The following is a 27,531-nucleotide window of genomic DNA, read 5'->3' as shown; positions in this document are numbered from 1 at the left end:
GGAGCTTGTGAAAGCAGCCCAGCTGGCTTTCTTGCTTTCTTTAATAATACGACGGCACTGCGCACGTAATCGTTTATAAGTGATACAATTCGCCACTCTAGGGTGGCGTTTAAAGGTGCGTAAAGCACGTCGACGAGCACGTAAAGCGTCTCTACATGCTGCGGTCCACCAGGGGACCGGTACGCGACATGGAGAAGAAGTAGTGTGAGGGATGGAATATTCAGCAGCAGTGAGTATGACTTCCGTAAGGTGTGCGACCTGACTATCGCAGCTTGTGAAGGTTTGATCCTGAAAGGTCGCCCTGGAAGAGAAGAGCCCCCAGTCTGCTTTGGAGATGTTCCAACTAGGTGAGCATGGAGATGGGGTATGATGCAGGAGATGGATAACACAAGGGAAGTGGTCGCTCGAATACGTATCAGAGTGTACCAGTCAAACCGACGTGCAAGTTGGGCAGTACATATAGAGAGGTCTAAATGGGAATAGGTGTGAGTTGTGTCCAAAAGAAAAGTAGGGGTTCCAGTATTGAGGCAGACAAGATTGAGGTGGTTGATAAGGTCTGCTAACAGGGAGCCTCTCGGATAGGATGCTGGAGAGCCACAAAGGGGATGGCGGGCATTGAAGTCTCCAGTCAACAAAAATGGTGCAGGTAGCTGAGCAAATAATTTGCATCATGTCTGCCCTAGTAACAGCAGACGACAATGGAGTGTAAACAGTACAAATGGAAAACGTGAAAGTGGGGAGACTAATTCAGATGGCAACTTCCTGCAGATTGGTGTGCAATGTGATGGGATCTTAGTAAATATCATCCCGGACCAGCAACATAACCCCTCCATGACCCGGAATACCTTCCACAGGGGGTAGGTCAAAACGCACAGAGGTACAGTGTGCCAAGTCAATACGATCGCATGGGCGTAGCTTCTTTTCCTGGAGAGCTACTATGAGCAGACAGTGCTAGCGTAGCAGCAACTTTAAGTCCTCTCGGTTGGAGCGAATGCCGCGAATATTCCAATGAAGAAGTGCCATCGTGAGAAGAAAAAGAAAAAGGAGAAGCAAGAAATGTTCACCTCGAAGGCCGCTGAGGGCCTGGCTTCAAGCGAGCACTGCTGCCACTATCAATAGGCGGAGAGTCATCGTCCATTTTTTCAATAAGTTCGTCGGCCACCATGTTAAGATGGTTGGGAGGGGGAGCTTCCTCCACCGGTGAACAGCGAGATGTTCGGCTACCAGCAGTGCGGCTAGGCGAAACTGACGACGGCCTGGGGTGGCAACCGCTGGGTGACGCAGGAGAAGAAACGCGCCGTGGCAGAGAAGGAGAACTTTTCTTCCTATGAGCCTTCTTGGAACGTCGTTTAGTCGAAGTACTGGTAGATGGCTGGGAGTTCGGGGTACGTAAGAAGTCTTCACGGAACGGTTCCTTCTTGAAGGCCCTTGCATCTGACTTCTGGGTCTTAAGTCTTGGCAGAGGCTGATGAAGGTGCTTGTGTCTTAGGGGTGATGGGAGGAAGAGGAGACGTTTACTGGGCGATCTTAGCACTGGCCGAATGGACGACCGTAGCGCTAAAGGCCAGATCGCATGTCGGCGTCGATACCTCCCTGGTAGGCCGAGGAGAGTCGAGGACGGTACTGTATTTCCCCACTGGGAGCAGCGTGGGCTTCCTACTAGCAAAGAGCTTGTGAGCAGCCGAGGTGGACACTTTTTCTTTGACTCGAATTTCCTGTATACAGCATTCATCCTTGTAGATGGGACAGTTGCAAGAGGACACTGCATGGTCACCCTGACAGTTCACACAACGAGGAGACAGAGGTGGACAGTCACTCTCATGGGCGTCCCTGCCACAAGTGACGCATTTAGCTGCATTAGAACAAGACTGGCGAGTGTGATTAAAACGCTAACACTGGTAGCAGCGCGTAGGTGTTGGGACATAGGGGCGAACAGAAATAACCTCACAGCCCGCTTTGATGCGCGACGGCACCTGAACACTACCAAAGGTCAAGAAAAGTGTCCGGGTCGGTATAAGGTCATTGTCGACCTTTTTCATGACCCTATGGACAGCCGTCACTCCCTGCTCAGCGAGGAAAGACTGAATCTCATCATCAGTCAATCTGTCGAGTGATCTAGTAAATACCACACCACACGACGAATTCAAAGTGCGGTGAGCCTCCACCCGGACAAGGAACGTGTACAGGAGTGTGGCCCAAAGGAGTTTTTGTGCCTGAAAGGTGCTCTCAGTTTCCAACAACAAGGTACCATTACGCATCCTGGTACAAGACTTGACAGGTCCGGCTATGGCATCTACACCCTTCTGAATAACGAAAGGGTTGACAGATGAAAAATCCTTTCTGTCCTCGGATCTAGAAACTACGAGGAACTTTGGGGCAGGCGGTAGGACTTTGGTCACTGGTGGCTGGTCACATTTCTGTGTTTGGGCAGAAGAGAGAGAAGAAGAAGAGAAATCCATTGGGGATGAATCCCCCATGATTGCCAGCGTCTCCGATGGCGCGCTCCTTCCTTGTGGGGACCCTCTCAGAGGGCGCTCCCGCCTTAGGTGAATGTTTACACCTCAGGTCACACCTCCCGAGAAATGGACGGAGGGACCAATCGGCATGGTTGGAAGGTGTCAGCTCAGGCAATCACCCCTCCCCGGGCCTGGCATTTACCAGGGGGTACGCACAGGCCCTACTTGTCTACCAAGGGCGGGGAATTATGCTTTACCCTGTCACCGGCTACGTATGCGAACGCGTGGGTTGGCCTACAGGCATGCACAGGGAAGAAAGAAGAAAAGGGAAAAAAAGGGAGAGAGGGAGAGAAAGGACAGACTGTCTCAAACGCCGAGGCGGAGACCATAGGGTGGACAAGAAGGCAAGGGAAAATGTAAGGAAGACAGTGAGAGAGGGAGAAGGACAAAGAAAGGAAACAAACAAAGGAAGGAAGAAACCAGAATAAGCAATAAACCAAAATGACCACAAATGTAAGACGCTGAACCGTCCGTCTCCGGACGCAGGTGCAAACTACCCCCTTGAGGGTGAGGGACTCCTTTTAGTCGCCTCGTATGACAGGCTGGAATACCTTGGGCTTATTTTTACCCCGGACCCGCAGGGGGGCTACTACTGCACTGGATGGCCACTACCTATGAATTATGGCTCGGAGGAATCCTGACAGCAATGCCACCATGTTGAATAATGCTTTTCGTGCAGCCACAGGATGTCGTGTTATGACTCAAACTGTGCGCAATAGGCTGCATGATACGCAACTTCACTCCCGATGACCCTGGTGAGGTCCATCTTTGCAAGCACAACACCATGCAGTGCAGTACATGTGCCCAACAACATGCCGAATGGACCTCTCCAGATTGGCATCACATTCTCTTCACCGACGAGTGTTGCCATGCCTTCAACCAGACAATCGTCAGAGACATGTTTGGAGGCAACACGGTCAGGCTGAACGCCTTAGACACACTGTCCAGAGAGTGCTGCAAGGTGGAGGTTCCCTGCTGTTTTGGGGTGGCATTATGTGGGGCCGACGTACGCTGCTGTTGGTCATGGAAGGTGCTGTAACAGCTGTACGATACGTGAATACAGGCATGCATCAATGCAAGAGGACATGCTACTGTGTATTAAGAGGTACCAGTGTGTACAGCAATCTGGACCACCACCTCTGAAGGTCTCAATGTATGTTGGTACAATATACAATGTGTGGTTTTCATGAGCAATGTTCTGGAACCAAGGTGATACAAAACTTTTTTTTTTGATTTGTGTATATAAAAGGAATTTGTTTTGAAATGACCCTCATATTTATAAGCATTCAACACTTATTACACTGAGAAGTGTAGCATGTGAACATGATTCCACATTGTGTGTGAATTAATGTATATTTGTCTAACTTTAAACAGTATGCAATAGGTGACGAAAACTTTTAACACAAATTAACTTGTCCTCAAATTTGCAGAAATGCTACACAAAAAAATTTCACAAAATAAGTTTCATTAATTACAAAAGAAAGCTTACCAAACACTTCAAGAATACAACATGCTATGTTGTATTAAAATGTAATGTGCATCAGCTTCTATGCTCTTTGTCAATGTAAAGTACATTGAGACACCTGACTGCAGCAATGAAAATTATGGCTAACAGCAATCCTACCATCAGAGCTCTGGAGTATCAACAGAGTTAAATGATTTATAAATTTTAATATTAATGGTCGCAGAAAAAGACTTGAACAAGCAATCCAGAGAGCCATGGCACAATGGATAGAGGATCTAAAGCAGAACAATCCAAAGCCATTGTATACTTGCTTTATGATGCCATTGTGTCTGCCAATATCTACAGAATAGTGAAGAAGTATTGGGTAAAATGTGGGTCATGCCCACCTAGGTCAAGACCACTGTTAATATAAATACGCTGCTGGGTTTATAAATGTCTGTAATTTATCAGAATCCTTACTATTGTGGCATGGCACATAAAGAAGACAACGAGTGTTGCAATTTGCTGTAATGAACATCAACGGCACAAGAGGCTAATACTTACTAGCTAACTGGATGTTTAAGAGTACTGTCTTCAATTAAATCATAAGATATGATGGATGAAAAATGATGTGCTTGTTGGTTCCCTGCATGCATTGGGACTAGACTGTGCAACAATGAACAGAATTCAGATGACCAGGCTTCCCAAGATATGAAACAGCAGCAAATCACATGTAGGATACTTCTGGATGACCAAGAGCTGATCAGTTACACAATGCAACAGCTTAACCACAGTCTTTACACATAAGTGCGTGTGTGTGTGTGTGTGTGTGTGTGTGTGTGTGTGTGTGTGTGTGTGTGTGGTGTTGAAACAGTTCAGACCAAGGCACATTCCACCACACTGTGACCACAGTTTGAAATCAAACATTATCTGTATCTGAATGATAATGTCACATGTCACTCTCCACAACACAAGAACCAAGAACCAATATAGAGTGATTCAGAGGAGGTCATGTGGGTTTCGTGGACAGTCTGGTACAAAGTCCTGACCCAAACCTCATCACTATTCACTATAATTCAGAAAGAATTGAACGAAATTTCACCTTTTGTGGAATGCATTCCCAAAGGTAGGTACGGTAATGGAACCAAAAGCGGTTTACATGTGGTATTATAACATAGTGTGTTTGGAACATGCAGCACTGGGTTTCAGGTGACTTTTGGCAATGTTGTGTACCTCATTTGTTTCTATTCCATTAAATGAGCAATCTGACTGCATTTCTGAGTTTTATGATTTTCCAAAAAGAGTTACATTTCCTCTATCATACAGAAAAACTTTGAATATTACCGTTTCCCTTTCCCCCTACCTGCCAAGGAGCCTCTTTCACCTACTTGTACAGTAAAATTTGCTTGCATGTACTGCAATCTATGTGTTTTCAAGGACATACCTGCGAGCATTAAACACCTGAGGTATAAGGCAGCAATCTGCTAGGGAAATTTCATCTCCAACACAATATTTCCCTGCACTTGCTGAAAGCAACTTCTCTACAGCTGAAAAAACAAAAAAGAATCTTATTCCATGAATGAACACTTAAAAACCCTACATCAAATATCACTCCACTATCATTAAGCACAATTGGTTATGAAAATACATAATGTATTTGATATGTTCATACCTCGGAATCCTCTATTGATCCAGTGCTGTGCCCATTCTTTTTTCTTTTCTTCTCCTACATAAATCAAAACTATAAGATTCTGTAGTGGCTGGATACCTGATGCGATTACCTCACATATTTCTCGGACCTGCAGCAAAATATTTATTTCTCAATTTATCTTAGAATCCTCTTAAGCACAATTTTGGTAGGTTTTTGCCATTTCATACGAAATAGAACCATTATACTACATAAGCATGTATCACACATGAACAAAGCACTGAGCACAAAAGTCAGAAACAGTACAACCATAAACAAAATCTCATCAGTTTTCATGCCACACACGTTCAACAATTATGCTTCAAATTTTCACATTTGTCACCCTCATTCTTAACAGGAGCAAATTACTGATTGCTAGGCTTAACATTATACATGAAACTTATTTTACAACTAACATACAACTTGGATTTTGAAATTTCTGTGTGGTTGCTGCTGCACACATCTGGCTGGCTCTGACAGATTTAAACTTATCGACAATATTTTTGTAGGCCAAGGGAAAGTGGGCAATATCATTATTAGTAAAATATTGAATAGTCTCTCTGCTCATGGCGGTCAAGAACGTATATAACAACATGAATATCTGTCAGAATAAAACTGAGCCCCAATGAAAAGTAGCCAGATCATTAAATAAAGAAATGACTGAGGCCATTAAATTATGCCTCGAAGACGTAAATTCAGGATGCACAGTTCCAAATACTATCTGTTTTATTGATGGAACTGTTCAAATTACCTGACAAAGAGCCTGTAAAAGCAGGATGCATTCTGCACAACAATTTGCCAAACTATATAAACAAAATAGAAAACATGTCTGCTTTCAAAAATAAAGTAAAATGTCACTTTATTAAAACTTGTCCATACAGTCTTAAAGAATACCTTGGGGGGGGGGGGGGAATAAAAAATAAATGTAATGTTGCATATGTGCATAAAGTGATTTTAATCTCTGGTAATTATGTATGTATATCAACTTTTTTTTAAAGGTGGTTGTATTTAAGAGGCTATTTTTGAAGAAATCAGTCGTTCTTCTCATATATATGCAAGTGGTTATGAATTTTTGAAACTTGTACTTTTTCAATCTTCATGTAGACTTATCGAATAGCGTCGTACAGAATGGTCCACGGACAACTGTAAATAAATAAATCATTTCCAAAAACGGTTTATACGAGCTGACCCAATGAAACCAAAATCCACCTAGCCAGCCAACTCACACGTATTTATTAATTTGATTATAATCAACATATAAAACTATAACAAAATTATGTATAATAATAAAAATAAAGAATAATCAGGAAAACTGTTGTACTTTATTATAATAATACTGAGATACTCCTATTCAGCATAAATATACCTAAAACTATAAAAAGTTTTCAAGTGCAGCTGTACAGCACCATTTTCACAATGATACAAACAAAATGTTTGGAACTTTTAATTTTTAAATGAAATGTGGAAAATCATCTGGCTTTCTTTACAGAATTATGGCATTAAGTGTCACTTTGTTTTTGCTTCTTTGAAAAAAGAATGATGTTATAACACAGATTTTTTGCTTATCAACTGCTTTCTATGCGTTCTCTATTTTGTAAACCCTCGTCGCCAGTTTTGTAAAGGCCTCGTCACTACTGCTGTAGAGCCTGAGTTTCCACTGTTATTACTGTAGCCCGAGTTTGTGGGTTTGTGAACCAGATTCTAGTGCAGTACACCACTAAGACAATTTCTCACTGCCACTATTACACAGCTATGTCATGGGGTCAGGTAGCAGGATAGGAGAACAAATGTTCTACAACACTTCAATAAATTGGTAACAAAGTCACACTAATGAGTTAAAATGTTTACTTATCTTTGGGGTCTTGACGAATAAGAAGTCTGCAACACTACTTGTAACATAACACAAAAAAGGTCCTCAATGGTTAAGTGCAAATAATCATAGGTAGATTTCACAATACATAGAAAATACAATTTACAACAACTGTCTGTTCACTTCTAAGAGTTCACTAAATGACATTCCCTGTCTAAGTCAGCCCTGGACAATGATCTACTGGGCGAAGCGAAATTTGCGCACTCGGGCTTTGCAGCGCGACTCCTCACATGCCAACGATAAAAAAAATGTCTCTCACAAGATTTCATCTGGCGAGTATATCCGGCAGAAAAAGGACGTTAAAGAGTGGCAATCTGGCAACACTGTAACCACATGTATGGTAACTACCTCTGACAGCATATTTTAACTGTACACTACAGTTGGTGCAGTGGATCGAGTTTTGGGTTAGCGTGCAGGATGTTGATGGTTCGATCCTGGGTCGAGGCATATGTTTTTTATTTGGTCAATGTAGTCCAGGTGGTACGGTGTCTGACATCTTAATCATCAACAGCAATTGCAGCGGGTCCTCTAGACAACATTTGCACTTACATACTACAATCATAGAAATGGAAGATTGGTCAGCTTTGAAAGAAGCTCTTTCCATGTTGTGGGCATGAATTTATTCACGCCACTTCATGTACTAGATGCAAAACCTGTTTTCTTTGTACCCTCCTCCAGTGGTCCCATAGATTAGTACCAACTACTATTCTTGCCTCGTTCAGGTACATTACATTTCGTTAGGGCCTTATGCTACCAGTAGGACTAGCAACACGCTTAGAAAATAATGTTTAAACTCAGTTACTATTTGTATGTGTTATCATTTATTGTGTAATTATGCCTTTCAACAATGAGTCTGGTAACCGCATGCTGTTTAGTACGTTTCTCAATGCAATATTATTATTATTATCTTTACTTTCTCAGACGTTAAGTCTGGTTAAGAATGGAGTGACGCGGACCTTTATCAAGCGTCACTTCCTTTTAGCTGTACGGTACATGTTATATTGCATTTAGGAACTTTCGGGTAATTGAACATGTATCAATAATTACGGATTTCTGTAATTGTATATATATGTTTGGATGTAGCTGAATTGCATTGATGTATTGGTGGATATTGTTTGGTATGACTCCTGTAGTTGATAGTATAATTGGTATGATGTCAACTTTATCCTGATGCCACATGTCTTTGACTTCCTCAGCCAGTTGGATGTATTTTTCAATTTTTTCTCCTGTTTTCTTTTGTATATTTGTTGTATTGGGTATGGATATTTCGATTAGTTGTGTTAATTTCTTCTTTTTATTGGTGAGTATGATGTCAGGTTTGTTATGTGGCGTTGTTTTATCTGTTATAATGGTTCTGTTCCAGTATAATTTGTATTCATCATTCTCCAGTACATTTTTGTGGTGCATACTTGTATGTAGGAACGTGTTGTTTTATAAGTTTATGTTGTAAGGCAAGCTGTTGATGTATTATTATTATTTCTTTACTTTCTCAGACGTTAAGTCTGGTTAAAAATGGAAAGTGACGCGGACCTTGATCAAGCGTCACTTCCTTTTAACTGTACGGTATATTGCATTTAGGAACTTTCGGGTAATTGAACATGTATCAATAATTACGGATTTCTGTAATTGTATATATAAGTTTGGATGTAGCTGTATTGCATTGATGTACTGGTGGATATTGTGTGGTATGACTCCTGTAGTTGATAGTATAATTGGTATAATGTCAACTTTATCCTGATGCCACATGTCCTTGACTTCCTCAGCCAGTTGGATGTATTTTTCAATTTTTTCTCCGGTTTTCTTTTGTATATTTGTTGTATTGGGTATGGATATTTTGATTAGTTGTGTTAATTTCTTCTTTTTATTGGTGAGTATGATGTCAGGTTTGTTATGTGGCGTTGTTTTATCTGTTATAATGGTTCTGTTCCAGTATAATTTGTATTCATCATTCTCCAGTACATTTTGTGGTGCATACTTGTATGTAGGAACATGTTGTTTTATAAGTTTATGTTGTAAGGCAAGCTGTTGATGTATTATTTTTGCGACATTGTCATGTCTTCTGGGGTATTCTGTATTTGCTAGTATTGTACATCCGCTCGTGATGTGATCTACTGTTTCTATTTGTTGTTTACAAAGTCTGCATTTATCTGTTGTGGTATTGGGATCTTTAATAATATGCTTGCTGTAATACCTGGTGTTTATTGTTTGATCCTGTATTGCAATCATGAATCCTTCCGTCTCACTGTATATATTGCCTTTTCTTAGCCATGAGTTGGATGCGTCTTGATCGATGTGTGGTTGTGTTAGATGATACGGGTGCTTGCCATGTAGTGTTTTCTTTTTCCAATTTACTTTCTTCGTATCTGTTGATGTTATGTGATCTAAAGGGTTGTAGAAGTGGTTATGAAATTGCAGTGGTGTAGCCGATGTATTTATATGAGTGATTGCTTTGTGTATTTTGCTAGTTTCTGCTCGTTCTATAAAGAATTTTCTTAAATTGTCTACCTGTCCATAATGTAGGTCTTTTATGTCGATGAATCCCCTTCCTCCTTCCTTTCTGCTTAATGTGAATCTTTCAGTTGCTGAATGTATGTGATGTATTCTATATTTGTGGCATTGTGAACGTGTAAGTGTATTGAGTGCTTCTAGGTCTGTGTTACTCCATTTCACTACTCCAAATGAGTAGGTCAATACTGGTATAGCGTAAGTATTTATAGCTTTTGTCTTGTTTCTTGCTGTCAATTCTGTTTTCAGTATTTTTGTTAGTCTTTGTCTATATTTTTCTTTTAGTTCTTCTTTAATATTTGTATTATCTATTCCTATTTTTTGTCTGTATCCTAGATATTTATAGGCATCTGTTTTTTCCATCGCTTCTATGGAGTCACTGTGGTTATTCAATATGTAATCTTCTTGTTTAGTGTGTTTTCCCTTGACTATGCTGTTTTTCTTACATTTGTCTGTTCCAAAAGCCATATTTATATCATTGCTGAATACTTCTGTTATCTTTAGTAATTGGTTGAGTTGTTGATTGGTTGCTGCCAGTAGTTTTAGATCATCCATGTATAGCAAATGTGTGATTTTGTGTGGGTATGTTCCAGTAATATTATATCCATAATTTGTATTATTTAGCATGTTGGATAGTGGGTTCAGAGCAAGACAGAACCAGAAAGGACTTAATGAGTCTCCTTGGTATATTCCACGATTAATCTGTATTGGCTGTGATGTGATATTATTAGAGTTAGTTTGGATATTAAGTGTGGTTTTCCAGTTTTTCATAACTATGTTTAGGAACTGTATCAATTTAGGATCTACTTTGTATATTTCCAATATCTGTAGTAACCATGAGTGGGGTACACTATCAAAAGCTTTTTGGTAATCAATGTATGCGTAGTGTAGCGACCTTTGTTTAGTTTTAGCTTGATATGTCACCTCTGCATCTATTATCAGTTGCTCTTTACATCCTCGTGCTCCTTTGCAGCAGCCTTTTTGTTCTTCATTTATAATTTTGTTCCGTGTTGTATGTGTCATTAATTTCTGTGCAATGACTGAGGTTAATATTTTGTAGATTGTTGGTAGGCATGTTATGGGGCGATATTTAGCTGGGTTTGCTGTGTCTGCTTGATCTTTAGGTTTCAGATAGGTTATTCCATGTGTAAGTGTATCAGGGAATTTGTATGGGTCTGCAATGTAACTGTTAAATAATTTAGTTAGATGTGAATGTGTTGAGGTGAACTTCTTTAGCCAGAAATTTGCTATTTTATCATTTCCAGGGGCTTTCCAATTGTGCGTAGAATTAATTGCTCGGGTGACTTCATGTTGTAAAATTATCACTTCAGGCATTTGTGGTATCATCTTGTATGAGTCTGTTTCTGCTTGTATCCACCGTGCATGCCTGTTATGTTGTACCGGGTTTGACCATATGTTGCTCCAGAAGTGTTCCATGTCTGTTATGTTTGGTGGATTGTCTATTTTAATGTGTGTGTTATCTATTGTCTGGTAAAATTTCTTTTGGTTTGTGTTGAATGTTTGGTTTTGTTTCCTTCTATTTTCACTTTTTTTGTATCTTCTAAGTCGTTTGGCCAATGCTTGTAATTTCTGCTTCTTTTCATCTAATTGCTCTATTGCTTCTTGTTGTGAGATTTTACCTAACCTTTTTCGTTTTTTGTCTGATATTTCATTTCTTATAAATTGTGTTAGCTGTCCGATGTCTTTTCTCAGTTTTTCTATTCTGATCTGTAGCCTGTGTTGCCATGCTGGTTTTGTGGGTTTCTTCTGTGTGTTGGTTGGTTCTGATCTCTGCCTAGTGTGTATATTTAGTGTAGTGAGTGCTCCTACATAAAGCAGTAGTTGTAACTCTTCCATTGTTGTATTTTCATTTATTTTGTTGTGTATGATTGTGTTGATAGTTGTTATTGTTGTTTCGACTTGTGGGTTATTTGGTGGTGTATGCAAGAATGGTCTAATGTCTGTATCTGTGTCTTTGTATTCTATATATGTCAGCTGAAATTTCTCTTCTATATCTAACATGTGTGTCACTTCGTGTTCTATTTGTGCTTGTTCTGGTGGCTGTCTTAAGATGTCGTTTTCCTCTGATTGTTTAATTGATGTGTGTTGTTCTTTGTTTGTTTGCTCTGGGATGTTTGAGTCCATTACTGTATTTTCTTCTTCTTCTGATTGCACATTATTTTGTTCCAGTATTTGTTGTACTTCTTGTTTGATGTTTTCTAATTCTGACTGGGGTATCCTGTTATTTTTTTATTATTACACGGATCTGATCAGCTAGTCGTTGTTCTGTTAAAAATTTTAATTCTGGGTATCTGGTAATAAATGTTGTGTATACTTGTGATCTGTATCCAGTTGTGTTGGTTCCTAGGTTTGTTGCTTGGTAATAACAGAACATGAGGTGTCGATTAACTTCATCTGACCATCTCATCCTCTGTCTTTGTTTTCCTTATTATTATTATTATTATTATTATTATTATTATTCTATCGATGGGACTGTGGAAGCATCACGTCTATTACCATTAGGGAAACAATGTAATTTGAAACTGAACATTTCACAATTAGCGGTGTCGGGATGAATCAGACAGAACAATATCCATCAGAGGGGTAATACTTTTAGATGCAACAACGCACAGGACTGACGGTGTGTTTATACTGTATGCGCTGTCCACCAACAGGGACTAGTTGCGAGCGAAATAGCGCACCCATTACAGATTGCAACACACACAATGAATTTTCTCATTGTTAACCTCTAAACCAGTGTGGCATACACAAACGATGAATATGTGGATATGCTTCTGGTCCTTGGTGCATCTGATAACCGGACTGGCGTTGCTGCTCGAGATGCCATCCAGATAAAAATGTGTCTCGTCGTCTGGAGCTGCACCTTCGGGTGTCAGATTCTCTCCTTCCACCATTGTGTCCATTATTATTACTATTATAAACACACCATACTCCAGCTACTGAGGAAGCTATTCTAGAGGTCATACACCTAAAACCTCAGCAATGTACACGTAGCACAGCAAAGCAGCTGCGTGTCTTGCAGTGCACAGACATTAATGTGCTGCATGAGCATGGGCTGCACCCCACACACAACACGTGCACCCATGGTTCCAACAACAAGAGGAAGCCAATGATGACTTTGTGAACACCATAATATGGTCGGATGAAGCAGCATTCACTCATGAGGGTGTCTTCAATATGCACAATGTCCACCATTGGTATGTCACCACAACCAAGGGTATCAAGTTCGATTTGGTATCAACATCTGGTCTGGAATATTGGGTAATAGGTGTTTGGGCCCCTAAAAGTTGCCTGACTGGTTGACTGCACGAAGGTATCATGCATTCGTCTCAAACTATCTGTCTGATACACTGGAAGATGTTACACTATATGTTCAGCAGAGGATATGGTTCTGACATGGTGCACCTCCACACTCTGGAATTAATGTGTGACAGTATTTGAACAGAACATTTCCAGGGAAATGGCTGAGATGTGAAGGTCCAGTGGTATGATCACCACGTTCACATGACCTAAATCCCCTGGATTTCTTTCTGTGGTGAAACCTGAACGAGCATGTGTACTCCACTCCGCCTATGAATGTGGAAGAACTGGTAGGGCGTTTCCATGCTGCTCTTGTTACTGTGGACACAGCTCTGCTGCAAAGCGTCCAGAGCTGTGGGATCCGGCGGGTTGCATAATGTTTGGACATGCAGGGAGGTCGCTTTGAGCATCTGTTCTGAGGACAACGTATTCTGTTGTGAAGGGCATGCGGTCATTAATATGGACATTATTATTGTCACTGGTTGCTAATGTATGACATCTGAGTGCTCATATTACATGTAGTATAAATGACAAGTAGATGTTGTGTTATTGTATTGTGCTATCATCTTTATCACCGGGTCATTCCATATCAAATCACCCAATAAAAAATAAATTTTACACCCACCTCCTGAGATTTTCATGAAATTTGGCTCTAATGGTTCTTAAACCATCCTGACAACACCTGCAATTTTTTTTGCTGTATCTCTTACAGTTTTTTTTATAAATTTTTAAAGTTTTTATGTTTTGCGTTTTCTGAACCTTCGGAAATGGTCAATTTAATTTGTATTCAAAACTTTAAATTTGCTTATCTTCAAAACTCTTTTAGATAACATCATGAATTTTTTGCAGCAAGTTTATTTATTATACATATTTGAAGATAAAAATGATGCTGTTAAAATATATTAATATTTTCTATGAAAAAAAAATATGAATTTCTTTTTTAACGGATGTTTTGTTTTATAAGAATTGCAATATCTAGAGTCTCAGACCTGATAGAATGCTCAAATTTGTTTTAATTTACTCTTAAACATATAGGCTACTTGATGAAACAAAAATAATGATGACTTTTTAACATGTTTATTAATTATAGTAGATTACATTAGAATTATGTACAAAGATACTTACGACACTTATGTATAACCCAACTGATTGCTTGAAACATTGAATTTTTTGAGTAATTTTGTCTTTTTAATAAACATTAATGCTGATTCAAACTGTTTTTCCACTTCATCCAAGAGCTTTCAGTTCTTTTGATACAGTCTTTTTTGAAGTAATACATTCTCCCAGTGCCGCTTGATTGAGGTGCGTCTACTACACAGACTATGTGCTCCAAAGGCACTATGCAGGAATCTTCTCTTTCAGGCCAATAAAATGATGCAGCAGGTCCTGAAGGATGTAGAAATAGAATTTCTGCATCTTCTTCATCATTGAATATTGTTTTTACCAGTCCAAAGTACCAGTTACCATCATAATTTGCAGCCACATAGCTATTTATGGATGGTTCAACACGAACCCAATCAGAAGAAGAATGGAAAGAAAAGACTAAGGAGGGTTTTACACTATCTGTTGTCCTAATTTCAAGGTTGTTTGTTGGAAGTGGTTTGAAGTTATGAAAACTTCTTGTTCCAGGAATGGTTCGGGTTGCTGAAAAACGGTTTTCTAGTTTTAACCGTAGCAAATCAGCTTCTTTTTTAGTCAATTAAGTGAAAATGAATGTTTTCAATATTTTTTTCACAAAACTTATACACATCGATTGCTGTCATTATTTGTTCTTTGTCTGAAAGCTGTAGACTGGCTTTCCTTAAAATTCTTTTAATAGTTCCTCCTAGGCCATCACAAATTGACTCCCCATGACTTGTTGCAAAAAAAGTGTGTTGGGCCTTCAAATTAGTCTCTCAAGTGTTCAGTCAAATTTTTAAAACTGTTTCTATTTTTGTACTGCCCAGCACAACCATCTGTAAAGTAGTGAACTGAGTCAATGTCAGTATGATGTAATGACAGAGACTTTGTAATTTCTTTTTGTACAAAGTTAACAAAACCAGTGTCACGTTCTTCGTCATCACTAATAAAACAGTGGTTGAAAACAAAAACATTGTTTTACTCATTTCTTAGAAAAACTCCAACTGGGTGTAGAGTACAACCACCTCTATTCCAGTGGTAACTTTGGATCTCATTTTGTATAACAAAGGAATAATTTTCACTGAAATCCATCACAATAAATGCTGTTTTGGGTGGTGGGTCTTCTTTCAATCTTTTAAAGGCTGCTGATTGGGATTTTGCTATAAACGAGTTCGGGGTGAGCTTTTCCAATGACCTAACCAATAAAGAAATGTAGTCTTCAACACTGATAGACTGTTTGATCATTTCTGCCCTGTCTGTGTTAACCCACTGACTGATTACAATTTCTTCTTCTAAATCATAATATTCACTTAGTTTTTCAGTTAAGCACTCTGTTAGTGCAGTATTTGCAGGACAGCTGTTGCAATGATGTAGCATGCAGTTTTGGTTTTTGTGTTGCACACAAGCATCTTAATTAGGTCTTTATAAGATTCTTAAATTTTCACAGCATCCAGTAATAGTTTAACATTCTGGTGGATACTGCATACACATACAGTGTGTGTGCCTGCAGCACCAGCAAGGATACACCATTTAGGTCTCAAGAAACAAAATTTTGAAAATCCTACTTCTACCTCGGGATTCTCCTATTTGAAATAATAATAGAGTTCTCTCAAGTTACACAAAATGAGTCTTTTTTGCATGTACACATTTTCTTGAACACTTACTTTGTCTTTCGTTCCAGGTAGCACTCTGGAACTTTCATCCTTTTCATAAAAATCTGTTACAAGTCTTACTGTATTTTCAGAAAGAGTTTTACCTTCTTTTGGACCAGGAGTTTCCAAAATACCCTTTTCAGATTTTAGCTTTCTAGCTTGTCGCACCATGTACTCACTTACATTAAATTCTTTCATCACTTTATTTCGACTCCAAGAATCTGGAGCCAAGGTCAGAATCTTGATTTTTCTAGACCTCCCAACAGATGAAATCTTCTCTTTCATAAGAGAAATCATTACATCAAAATCCTTTGCTTTCTCAACCACACTTTTATCTTCTTCGTCATCATCAGAACTTGGTGCATCATATTTTAATGCTTTCGAAACCGCCTTTTTTGCAGTCTTTTCAATACTGCTAACCTTCCTTTTAAAATAAGACCCTTTACTTTGTTCTGACAAGCCATGAAGCTTTATCAGTGTTAAACCTAAATAATCAAGAGCAATGTTTGTTTGTACGAGGGATTCATTTATGGATTCCAATGATTCTAATTCAACCATGACTTCATCATCTGTTTCACTTTCATTGACTTCAACTCTTAATTTTTCCTCACAAAAGTTACGGCATGTTGAGCAAAGCTTTTGTCCGGGTTTTATGCTAATATTTTTTTGTCAGTAATTGTTTAGAAAGATCCAAGCCTACACTTCTCAACAATTTTTTGATCGGCTTTTTGTGTTTCTTTTAGTTGGTCTACACATGTTTGATACTTTTCAAAAACATTTAAAAAGTAGTAGCTGTGGTGTGAACATATATTCTTAAATTCACACAGATTAATTCCAGATCATAAGTGGATCAAATCTTTTTCTTCCTCACTCAATTCAGATACCGGTTGTAACTTTTTTGAAGGTGTGTAGGTTGTTTGGAAACAGTCAGATTTTTTAAATAACCCTACACTACAGGTTTGAATATCTGACATACTGATTTCACTTTTGGTCTGATTACTGTTCTGGTTACTTTTATAGGATATTGGAAAAGAATCTCTGTAAACTAAGTAACAGTACTTACTGAGAGTTTGAATAAACTTAATAAAATACTATCCAAGCACTATTTAACACTGTAATAATTTTTTACTTCAAAACACAGGAGTAACAAAACAAAATCCAAGTGTACATTGCTACTCCAAGAAGACAAAAACTTATTTTGGTGTCTAAGTCACTTGGTATTTTTTGTTTTTAAAATATAATTAATATTATTTTAAAAATTAGATAACTATTAAACAGGTTAAAAAGCCAACATAATTTTTCTTTTATCTAATAGCCTATACAATTAAGAGTATTTTAAAACAAATTTGAGCTTTCTATCAGGTCTGAGACTCTAGATATTGCAGTTTTTGTAAAACTAAACATCCGTTAGCTAAAAAAAATAAAATAAAATAAAATAAAATAAAATAAAATAAAATAAAAATTACTTGTAAATTTTTTTCATTTGGGAGATTTTCATATATCTTTATGGTAATTTTTTTTAACATTTAGATATAATACACAAACTTATTCCAAAATTTCATACTGATATCTTGAGTATTCTTTAATATACAAATTTTTTTAGTTGTGAGGACACATTAAGTTACAATTTCGGACTGCTGAAACAACGCCAAATCTAAAAACTTTAAAAATTTATAAAAAAAACTATAAGAGATAGAGCAAAAAAATTTTACAAGTGCTTTCAGGATGATAAAAGAAGTAATTGTACCAAGTTTCATCAAAATCTGACATGGTTGGTGTCAAGGCCTGGGTGACTTGACATGGAATGACCCCACCTTGAAACTGATATTGATTTTGTAGTTATTCTGTTGTATGACAGGTTATTTGTTTCCATTGTCTACTTTTTATTTGTCTAACCACGTATTTGTTATGTTCAGCGGCACAAAATGTCGTAAATTTAGGATACATGTGACCTAAGAAATGGTGTATATTACAGCAGTAAATGTCAGAATGAAACTAGCAAATAAAAAAATTAAAAAAATGCGCTCCAACGCAGGATCGAACTCTCTACCTCTTGCATGCTAACACAAAACTCTGTCCACTGCACCAACTGTACAGCACAACTAACATATGCTGACAGAGATAGTTACCATACAGTGTTGCCAGATTACCACTCTTTAACATTCTTTTTCTGCCGGATGTACTCGCCAGATGAAATTTTATGAGACACATTTTTTTATTTTTGGCCTGTGGGGAGTCACGCTGCGAAGCTCGAGTGCTCGAATTTTGCTTCACCCTGTATAACCAAGTGGGCGAGAGCTGCTGCTCTTCTACCCTCTGAGTAGGCTTGTGTCTGTTGTCGTGGGGTCATTGGCAGATTGTATTTGGCCGGCAATTGGCCGAGGCGAGGTCGATATCTTCATCCTCGGCACCCCGTGGTGCTGGTGGAACTCACACAAGTGGTGAGTCTCTATGGTACTGGCACCAGCTTGCATCTTTGCGCCTGTGGTGCTTTTGCCCTAGTTGTGTCTTGTTCGGATGACACAGCACTCTCATGTCTTTAATTTTCTTCAATTATTGTTCTCTAACTTTCTTATAAAACTAACATTGCTTGGGCCACACTAATTCCCACCAAGACCTTTTTATTTATTGCTTCTTTTAAACACTTGTTTGCACCAAACAATAGCCTGCCAACTGTCAATCGCTTCTCCTTTTATTCCTCTTTCATTTTCTTCAGTGCCTGTTCAATATTTGCTTTTTCTTTTTCAAACTTATTCTTCACACAACAATTTTGCCACAAATTTTCTTTTTCCTGTTCTTCTCATTTCCTCTGTGTTTCCTCAGCCACTCTCTTCTCATCTTCACAGTACTGCTTAAGTGAGCCTTCCCCTCAAACACATTCACTGCAGCATCTCTTCTCATCAAATACGAATACAATATTTTTTCAAACATATTTGCACTGTCCTCATTCAAGATCTTCCCCGACAATGAGAACCCCCTTCCACATCTGCACTGTCATTCATAATTGCAAGTGCAGTCTTCCCAAATTTTTTAACAGTAGGGTGCTTCTCTCCTCCAAAGGTATATATCATCAGAAAAAAATTGACTCCAGTAAACACCAACTTAGTTCTTGTCACTACCTGATGTTTCTTCTTATAATGTCAGTAATTTTCTTCACAAACTAGAGCATTTTCACAATAAGAAGTAGTGTAGCTAAGTTCACTATGTTTATGTATGATTCTTCTTACAGTCTCTTTACAGGATGCATACATTGAATACACCACAATGTAGGTTTATCCAAAGAAGACTGTTCCAATCTAGCAGAGAGCGTAGTGCTTTCTTGCATGGAAATGTCGAATCTTTCCCATGTACTTACTTTCTTCAGGAATTCAGTTTCTCAAGTGTTGAGCATTGTTTTCCAATGGCAAGTAATACTTATTACAAAATGGTTCCAGACTCAATGGAGTAGCATGAATATTGTGGGCTCAATATACATTACATGCTTTAAAGAATCCCTCTTCTGAAAGAAACCACTGAATCTTGAACATGTATGAGTACTTGCACAAGCAAACATAATTTATGCTTTGGTAGCTTTGTCTTTTAAGAGTTTAACAATATTCTTGTATTTCAAAGAATTCATACACTTGCCTGTTGGGGTATGAACTGAAGAAAGTATTTTTCAGCAGCTGACCACTGTTCTGAAAGTCTCTCTCCACTGGTTTCTACCATCAGCCATCTAGAGGACACACGTTTCATAAAATTATGTCCCAGAAGTTTCGTAGATTAGATTAGATTATCTGATTGTACTTTTTCAAAATCTTTCAAATGAGATTTTTGGCCATCAAAAAGTTTATAGAGAAACAAGAACACGTCTAAAGTATTTTCACCAAAGTTTGGTAATCATTTCCAGAATGCATTATGGATTAAACGTCTGTTACATGTGCCAGCATCAACCATTTTCTTCTTAACAGAGACAGAGTCATTCACAAGACGATTCACATAATTGTTAACATTGGGTCCAATCGCAACCTATAATCAGTGGCTTTGAATGAGGTAGCTTGGCATTAGCCAAGGCCTCATTTAACTTAAAATAAATATTACTGGCAGTGGCTTTACCAATGAAGAAAGTCCGCAGATGTCTTGCCACAATCATTTGTTTGAAATCTGAACAGTATTTATCTACATTCTGAAGCTCTATTTTTGAAGCTGCATTCGCAGATTCATCAACACAGAGAGAGGAATGTGCTCTTCCAATATCATCCACCAACTGGTTTTTAAAATGTGGAGCTACAGCATAACATAAGAAATATTTGGCTTTGTCCTTGAAAGGGTGAATTCACAAAGAATGCTTCCAGGAAACACTGCCTCAAACATTTCTTTGGCATCTTCACAAGCTGGCAGAACAGCAAAGTTCCTTCCAATCACTTCGAACACCAGATCAACTCTGCCCTTGAAGCAATTTGTCTACCAGAATAACAATGAATTGCTGGTGTAGTTCTGAGATATGTAATTACATCATCACTGTTACATCCACGGATGGATGCCAACATTCCAAAATTTCTGAGGGTAAATATAAATAGCGGAGCTTCTGCATCCTTCAAATTCATAGTCCCAACAAACAAAATAACAACAATACAGATTATGCAAAAACAATTTCACTCAAATCTTAAACCATACCAATGTTATGTTTTAAAAAAAGAAAAAAGAACTGTTAAGGTAGTCAGCTTTACTGTATGATTAAATGATAATGGCGCCCTCTTGGGTATAATATTCCGGAGGTAAAATAGGCTCCCATTCGGATCTCCGGGCGGGGACTACTCAAGAGGATGTCGTTATCAGGAGAAAGAAAACTGGCATTCTACGGATCGGAGCGTGGAATGTCAGATCCCTTAATCGGGCAGGTAGGTTAGAAAATTTAAAAAGGGAAATGGATAGGTTAAAGTTAGATATAGTGGGAATTAGTGAAGTTAGGTGGCAGGAGGAACAAGACTTTTGGTCAGGTGATTACAGGGTTATAAATACAAAATCAAATAGGGGTAATGCAGGAGTAGGTTTAATAATGAATAAGGAAATAGGAGTGCGGGTTAGCTACTACAAACAGCATAGTGAACGCATTATTGTGGCCAAGATAGACACAAAGCCCATGCCTACTACAGTAGTACAAGTTTATATGCCAACTAGCTCTGCAGATGATGAAGAAATAGATGAAATGTATGACGAGATAAAAGAAATTATTCTGGTAGTGAAGGGAGACGAAAATTTAATAGTCATGGGTGACTGGAATTCGTCAGTAGGAAAAGGGAGAGAAGGAAACATAGTAGGTGAATATGGATTGGGGGGAAGAAATGAAAGAGGAAGCCGCCTTGTAGAATTTTGCACAGAGCATAACTTAATCATAGCTAACACTTGGTTCAAGAATCATAAAAGAAGGTTGTATACCTGGAAGAATCCTGGAGATACTAAAAGGTATCAGATAGATTATATAATGGTAAGACAGAGATTTAGGAACCAGGTTTTAAATTGTAAGACATTTCCAGGGGCAGATGTGGATTCTGACCACAATCTATTGGTTATGAACTGCAGATTGAAACTGAAGAAACTACAAAAAGGTGGGAATTTAAGGAGATGGGACCTGGATAATCTGAAAGAACCAGAGGTTGTAGAGAGTTTCAGGGAGAGCATAAGGGAACAATTGACAGGAATGGGGGAAAGAAATACAGTAGAAGAAGAATGGGTAGCTCTGAGGGATGAAGTAGTGAAGGCAGCAGAGGATCAAGTAGGTAAAAAGACGAGGGCTAATAGAAATCCTTGGGTAACAGAAGAAATATTGAATTTAATTGATGAAAGGAGAAAATATAAAAATGCAGTAAATGAAGTAGGTAAAAAGGAATACAAACGTCTCAAAAATGAGATCGACAGGAAGTGCAAAATGGCTAAGCATGGGTGGCTAGAGGACAAATGTAAGGATGTAGAGGCTTGTCTCACTAGGGGTAAGATAGATACTGCCTACAGGAAAATTAAAGAGACCTTTGGAGAGAAGAGAACCACTTGTATGAATATCAAGCACTCAGATGGCAACCCAGTTCTAAGCAAAGAAGGGAAGGCAGAAAGGTGGAAGGAGTATATAGAGGGTTTATACAAGGGCGATGTACTTGAGGACAATATTATGGAAATGGAAGAGGATGTAGATGAAGACGAAATGGGAGATAAGATACTGCGTGAAGAGTTTGACAGAGCACTGAAAGACCTGAGTCGAAACAAGGCCCCGGGAGTAGACAACATTCCATTAGATCTACTGATGGCCTTGGGAGAGCCAGTCATGACAAAACTCTACCATCTGGTGAGCAAGATGTATGAGGCAGGCGAAATACCCTCAGACTTCAAGAAGAATATAGTAATTCCAATCCCAAAGAAAGCAGGTGTTGACAGATGTGAAAATTACCGAACTATCAGTTTAATAAGTCACAGCTGCAAAATACTAACGCGAATTCTTTACAGACGAATGGAAAAACTGGTAGAAGCGGACCTCGGGGAAGATCAGTTTGGATTCCGTAGAAAGGTTGGAACACGTGAGGCAATACTAACCTTACGATTTATCTTAGAAGAAAGATTAAGGAAAGGCAAACCTACGTTTCTAGCATTTGTAGACATATAGAAAGCTTTTGACATCATTAACTGGAATACTCTCTTTCAAATTCTGAAGGTGGCAGGGGTAAAATACAGGGAGCGAAAGGCTATTTACAATTTGTACAGAAACCAGATGGCAGTTATAAGAGTCGAGGGGCATGAAAGGGAAGCAGTGGTTGGGAAAGGAGTGAGACAGGGTTGTAGCCTCTCCCCGATGTTATTCAATCTGTATATTGAGCAAGCAGTAAAGGAAACAAAAGAAAAATTTGGAGTAGGTATTAAAATTCATGGAGAAGAAGTAAAAACTTTGAGGTTCGCCGATGACATTGTAATTCTGTCAGAGACAGCAAAGGACTTGGAAGAGCAGTTGAACGGAATGGACAGTGTCTTGAAAGGAGGATATAAGATGAACATCAACAAAAGCAAAACGAGGATAATGGAATGTAGTCAAATTAAATCGGGTGATGCTGAGGGGATTAGATTAGGAAATGAGACACTTAAAGTAGTAAAGGAGTTTTGCTATTTAGGGAGTAAAATAACTGATGATGGTCGAAGTAGAGAGGATATAAAATGTAGACTGGCAGTGGCAAGGAAATCATTTCTGAAGAAGAGAAATTTGTTAACATCGAGTATAGACTTAAGTGTCAGGAAGTCGTTTCTGAAAGTATTTGTATGGAGTGTAGCCATGTATGTTAGTGAAACATGGACGATAACTAGTTTGGACAAGAAGAGAATAGAAGCTATCGAAATGTGGTGCTACAGAAGAATGCTGAAGATTAGATGGGTAGATCACATAACTAATGAAGAGGCGTTGAATAGGATTGGGGAGAAGAGAAGTTTGTGGCACAACTTGACTAGAAGAAGGGATCGGTTGGTAGGACATGTTCTGAGGCATCAAGGGATCACAAATTTAGCATTGGAGGGCAGCGTGGAGGGTAAAAATCGTAGAGGGAGACCAAGAGATGAATACACTAAGCAGATTCAGAAGGATGTAGGTTGCAGTAGGTACTGGGAGATGAAGAAGCTTGCACAGGATAGAGTAGCATGGAGAGCTGCATCAAACCAGTCTCAGGACTGAAGACCACAACAACAAGGTAGTCATTAACAATTGACTTCCCTGTATCTCTGATTATTCTTTATTATTACTCAATATTGGCACACAGATATTTTAAAACAGTTGCTGGTGAATCAAGTGAGCATATTGTACCATGTCACTTGCATGGAAACATGAAAGGAAGCCAAAAAGACAGGATTCCTTTCACAGTATTGTGCAACCATTATTCTGGAGAGTGCTTTTTGCTTGGCAAGAGAAAGCAAGCAATGGGGCATTGTGTTGCTTAGTTGCCCTTGCACAAAAATCTGAAATAAACAGATATGTATTAGAGATTAGATATTTTAACTTTCATCTCAGTGTTTTAATAGCCCATTACTTTTTGATAAAGGCAAGTGAGAATTTTTTTATTTTTATCAATTAAAAATTTTGTGGGTGTGGCACGCCCACACATTATGTATATACATGCTCTCAAGCCCCGGCACAAACACAGTTGGCCCGTGCGTCCAGGGTGGACTAAGAAAAAAATGTAGTTGTGAAGAACTCAGTTTCACTTGACATTGTTATCTGTGTTTCCATGTAAAAGTACACTGACCTACAGCACTAAAGCCAGTAGCAACTTTTGTCAATTTTAAGAAAGCAAATGCCTCAATTGACAGACGAACTATTTAGGATTTTTGAAGAATTTGGAATTGACAGAAAAATGAGGACATCATAAAACAAACCCTGACAGACACCATATCAGAAGTTAAGTTTTCTGGAGAGGCGTTTGAAATAAACATAGGGGTCATGCAAAAAGACAGATTATCCCCAAATATCTTCAGTATCATCCTGGAGAAAATAATGAAGCTCTGAAGTTGGAAGGAATACATGGAATACTTTGGAGAGAATGGATACAATGTGGAAATCAGGTGTTTAGCTTGTGCCGATGATCTGGCCCTTTTAGCCAGAGACCAGAAAAGATGCACAAAGAATACTCGAGATCTTGCATGAAATCATTGGAAAAGTTGGTTTCAAAATCTCCTATGAAAGATGGAATATATGTAACAGACACCAAGGGCAGAAATACTTGGGGGTAAAATATGGGAAGATCAAAAGAAAAAATAAATTCAGATACTTAGTAGAATGGATTCAAACCCAACTGACTAGATAAAGAGGTAGAAATTAGATCTTGTTTACACACTAACACAAACAGATCAACAACTGAGTGACATCCTACAAGGCCAAAATCAGGTAGTATAATTCAGTTATGAAACTGGAAGTAGTCTACTGCTTCAGAGTGTTTTATTGAGAATAAAAAGGGACACGGGATAAAATTTTCGCTCTGCAGCAGCATGTGCGCTGATATGAAACTTCCTGGCAAATTAAAACTGTGTGCTGGACCAAAACTGAACTTCAGACCTTTGCCTTTTTTGGGGAAAATGCTCTGCCAACTGAGCTACTGAAGCACGACCCATGACCCATCCTCACAGCTTTTCTTCTGCCAGTACCTCATCTCCTACCTTCCAAACTTCACAGACATTCTCCAGCATACCTCCAACTGTCTCGGTATGCAGGCCCTGCATGGTGAGCCAGTTGGAGGGAAGCTGTACACCTCTTCCCACTATGATGACAATGCAGTTTTAACATATCAGTTTTTTTCCCTGGTGAATTTGATTCATGATGCCCTGCTCGTTGCAGGTAACAGCATTTTATTTAGAGAAGGTTGAGTCCCTCTTCTTCCCATCTTATGCATTTAATGTCTTAATGATATACGTACGCCTGAGGATGTGATGTGAAATCATGAAACATATCAATAAAGGTTGTTATACAGCTGGAAATTGTTTATTTGTCAAATATGGATTACGTCTTCTGTGGTTGCCAACAACATAAAACTATTTGTAAAAAGGAACAGTTGGAAGAACTTGACAGGGAGGAGAGGAAGATTCTCATAAAAATTCTGGAACCCCAGAAGGCTACTGATGAAACTTGGAAGAATAGGAAAAACAAGGAGCTCGTCAAGAACACCGAAAATACCGTGGACACAACGCGGAAACAATGGCTGAAATTCTATGGACACATAACAAGACTGGACAAAAACCAACTGGGCAAAAAGATGTTTGATTACACCAAATCATTAAAGTCGGCCTCTCACAACTCTGAATGTGAGCAACTTAAGACATACGTATCCTCAGTGTAGCAAATCCAGCTTGATACACTTAATCGAGGCAAGACCTCCAGTCTAGATTGTGTATCAGGTTCCTTTCAGAGTAGGCCGATACGACGACTTCATATTTAGTTCATCAAAAGATCCATACCTAAGGACTGGAAAGTTGTGCATGTCGCATCAATATTCTCAAAAGGAAATACGAGTAATCTGCTGAATTACAGACATATACTACTAACATTAATTTGTAATACGGTCTTCGAACATACACTATGTGATCAAAAGTATTTGGACATCTGGCTGAAAATGACTTACAAGTTCGTAGCACCCTCCATCGGTAATGCTGGAATTCATTATGGTGTTAGCCCACCCTTAGCCTTGATGACGGCTTCCACTCTCACAGGCAATTGTTCAATCAGGTTCTGGAAGGTTTCTTGAGGAATGGCATCCCATTCTTCACAGAGTGCTGCACTGAAGAGAGGTTTCGACGTCGATCAGTGAGGCCTGGCATGAAGTCGGCGTTCCAAAACATCCCGAAAGTGTTCTATACGATTCAGGTCAAGACTCTGTGCAGGCCAGTCCATTACAAGAATGTTATTGTCGTGTAACCACTCTGCAACAGGCCGTTCATTACTAACAAGTGCTTGATGCCATTTAAAGATGAAATCGCCATCCCCGAATTGCTCTTCAATAGTGGGAAACAAGAAGATGCTTAAAACATCAATGCAGGCCTGTGCTGTGATAGTGCCATGCAAAACAACAAGGGGTGCAAGCCCCCTCCATGAAAAACACAGTCACACCATAACACCACCACCTCTGAATTTTACTGTTGGCACTACACACATTGGCAGATGACATTCATCGGACATTCGCCACACCCACACACGGCCTTCGGACCACCACATTGTGTACTGTGATTTGTCACTCCACACAACGTTTTTCCACTGTTCAATCGTCCAATGTTTACGCTCCTTACACCAGGTGAGGTATTGTGTGGCATTTACTGGCATGATGTGTGGCTTACGAGCAGCCACTCAACCATGAAATCCAAGTTTTCTCACCTCCTGCCTAACTGTCATAGTACTTGCAGTGGACCCTCATGCAGTTTTGAATTCCTGTGTGATGGTCCGGATAGATGTCTGCCTATTACACATTACGACCCTATTCTACTGGTGGCGGTCTCTGTCAGTCAACAGACGAGGTTGGCCTGTATGCTTTTGGGCTGTACGTGTTCCTTCATGTTTCCATTTCACTATCACATCAGAAACAGTGGACATGGGGATATTCAGGAGTGTGGATATCTCGCGTACAGATGTATGTCACAAGTGACACCTAACCACCTGAACACGTTCAAAGTCCGTGAGTTCTGCGGAGTGCCCCATTCTGCTCTCTCACAATGTCTAATAATAATAATAATAATAATAATAATAATGATGATGATGAAAAGTGTGAGGTTACACATGAGCACCAAAAGGAATCCGTAAAATTTCTGTTACACAATAAATCACACAAATCTAAAGGCTGTTAATTCAACTAAATACTTAGGGATAACAATTATGTATAACTGAACTTGCAACAATTACATAGATAATGTTGCAGGGAAAGCAAACCACA

General features: G+C 39.0%; 1 protein-coding gene across 1 annotated transcript in view; it reads right to left on the bottom strand.

Annotated features, from left to right (window-relative positions):
• Positions 1–27,531, bottom strand: part of LOC126259277 (probable maleylacetoacetate isomerase 2) — a 62,700-nt gene that overhangs the window by 13,361 nt on the left and 21,808 nt on the right. The window contains exons 5-6 of the mRNA XM_049955919.1: positions 5,633–5,759; positions 5,405–5,507 (exon numbers count right to left, since the gene is read on the bottom strand). Coding sequence (XP_049811876.1) covers positions 5,405–5,507; positions 5,633–5,759 — 230 coding nt within the window. The remainder of the gene's footprint in view (positions 1–5,404; positions 5,508–5,632; positions 5,760–27,531) is intronic.

This window comes from Schistocerca nitens, chromosome 5 (assembly GCF_023898315.1).
Source record: "Schistocerca nitens isolate TAMUIC-IGC-003100 chromosome 5, iqSchNite1.1, whole genome shotgun sequence".
Lineage (NCBI taxonomy): Eukaryota > Metazoa > Arthropoda > Insecta > Orthoptera > Acrididae > Schistocerca > Schistocerca nitens.
Note: the sequence above shows the minus strand (reverse complement) of the source record. Positions and strands in the feature narration are given on the sequence as shown.